Source organism: Austrofundulus limnaeus, unplaced genomic scaffold (assembly GCF_001266775.1).
Source record: "Austrofundulus limnaeus strain Quisiro unplaced genomic scaffold, Austrofundulus_limnaeus-1.0 Scaffold13, whole genome shotgun sequence".
Classification (NCBI taxonomy): Eukaryota; Metazoa; Chordata; class Actinopteri; order Cyprinodontiformes; family Rivulidae; genus Austrofundulus; species Austrofundulus limnaeus.
The window spans coordinates 2,028,896-2,030,669 of NW_013952415.1; the positions used below are offsets into that span (position 1 = coordinate 2,028,896).

The following is a 1,774-nucleotide window of genomic DNA, read 5'->3' on the forward strand; positions in this document are numbered from 1 at the left end:
ATGCTGAGTCAGGCTTGATTTTTAGTGATCTTTTCCTGTTAAATAAATCAAATCAAATCAAAATCAATTCATTTCCTTTATTTATACTCGTTAGTCCCGACCTGTTCACAGAAATAAACCTGCAAAATCAAAGCAACCAGTAAAACACGTTAATACGAAGTAAACAATTTTATTAAAAGCAGTTTGAAATAAATAAAACAAAAGCTAAACCAACTTTAAAAGTAACAAAAATCGAAACGACAGAGAAACAGGAGCTGAGGATTGTTTGTGATATGATCTCCAGTTCTTTCACATTTTCACGCAATTATCTGTACTTTCTACTCCTTATGTTAAAAAAAACAAACAAAAAATGTAGAAAGTTATTACTCCCGTTCCATTTTGACTTGTTAAAAAACACTTTTCAGATAAATTGCTTTTCCTAGCACAGATTTATAAACAGCTGAAACAGGTAGACTACTGCATCCCAAATGTTTCATTAACATTTTAATATAACATTATAATCTTTATGGATTTTAGAGATGTTTTTTGGGAGGTCACCTCCTAATAAATGTCAAAGTTTAGTTAAAAACAAAGACACAGGTAAGTGTTTTTTTTCCTTGTCTTTGTTTTTAACTCAACTTTAAGCTAAACTAATGCAGCACAAGGATGCACAGTAGATCAGCACATGGATCCTGCTCCTTCCTCTCTGGTGACCAATAGGAGAGCAGCTGGCCCGAGAAGCCCCGCCCACCTTGTTTGCACAATGACGGTGCTGAGAGGTTCAACTTTGAACATCTAGACTCATTCTTTTTTGTGAAAAAGTGGATTTATTCTGGTTCTGAATAATTATTTTCTGTTTTAAACCCTTACAGAGACAAATAAAAGGAAATGCATCGACTTAAAATAAAAAAGGCGGATATTCAGAGATTTTTTAAAGAAAGCCTTGATGCTGCAGTGAAGCTGTGTGAGTTCTGCAGCACTTGGAGCGTTACGCTGCCATCTGCTGGTGAAACGAGGCACAGCTGCGCTGCAGACGGAGGCAGCCTCCTCCTCCTGGTGCTGAGCTGCCCTCTGCAGGAAACCACGGCTGTTGTTTTCATGAGGATGAGGACAGGTGTGCAGTTTAACCCAGGTGTTTTGTGTGGTTTCTGTGCCCAGAATCCTGACCGCACCATCCCCGTCATCATCATAGGCCTGCTGGTCTTCCTCCCGGGCTTTTACCACCTGAGGATCGCCTACTACGCCGCCAAGGGTTACCGAGGCTACTCCTACGACGACATCCCGGACTTTGGTGACTGAGCTGCTGATGTTTAACTTTACGGAGCTGCTGCTCACTTCCTGAATGTATGTAGCAAAAACACAGAGGCTGCTGTTCGTCCTGAAGGGCTTCATGTAGGAGATGTGACAATATATTGTGGGTTTATATATATATTTGTTATCTTTTTGTTTGCTCCCGTTTCATCCATGCTTTATTGCTCTCAACACAAAAAGCCCGGCAGACCGGATCTGGCTTTATTAGCGGTGAATCAGCTGCAGCCAGTCTTTCTGCTGTTACACAACTCCAAACATAAACAACAACACTGCTCTGACAATCCTCCACAGATGCTTTTAAATTGCTGCTCCACATCCATGGCTGACAACAAATCACTGAGATATCAGCAGGTACTTTAAATATCACTTTATGTCTTCTGTCATGGAAAACTGGGAGACTTTTGTTTGCTGTTTTTCTCCTGAAGTGTTGTTTCTGCATAAGTTTTATATCTGCTGTTTGTTTTTAAATGACAAGTATTACATC

General features: G+C 39.9%; 1 protein-coding gene across 2 annotated transcripts in view; it reads left to right on the top strand.

Annotated features, from left to right (window-relative positions):
- The window catches only part of LOC106513565 (transmembrane protein 230), an 11,837-nt gene extending 10,484 nt beyond the window's left edge, over positions 1-1,353 (top strand). For both annotated transcript variants that reach the window (XM_014002448.1, XM_014002449.1), the window contains exon 4: positions 1,138-1,353. In XM_014002448.1, the coding sequence (XP_013857902.1) occupies positions 1,138-1,278 (141 nt within the window). In that variant the 3' untranslated portion in view covers positions 1,279-1,353. The remainder of the gene's footprint in view (positions 1-1,137) is intronic.
- Positions 1,354-1,774: the final 421 nt, after the last annotated feature.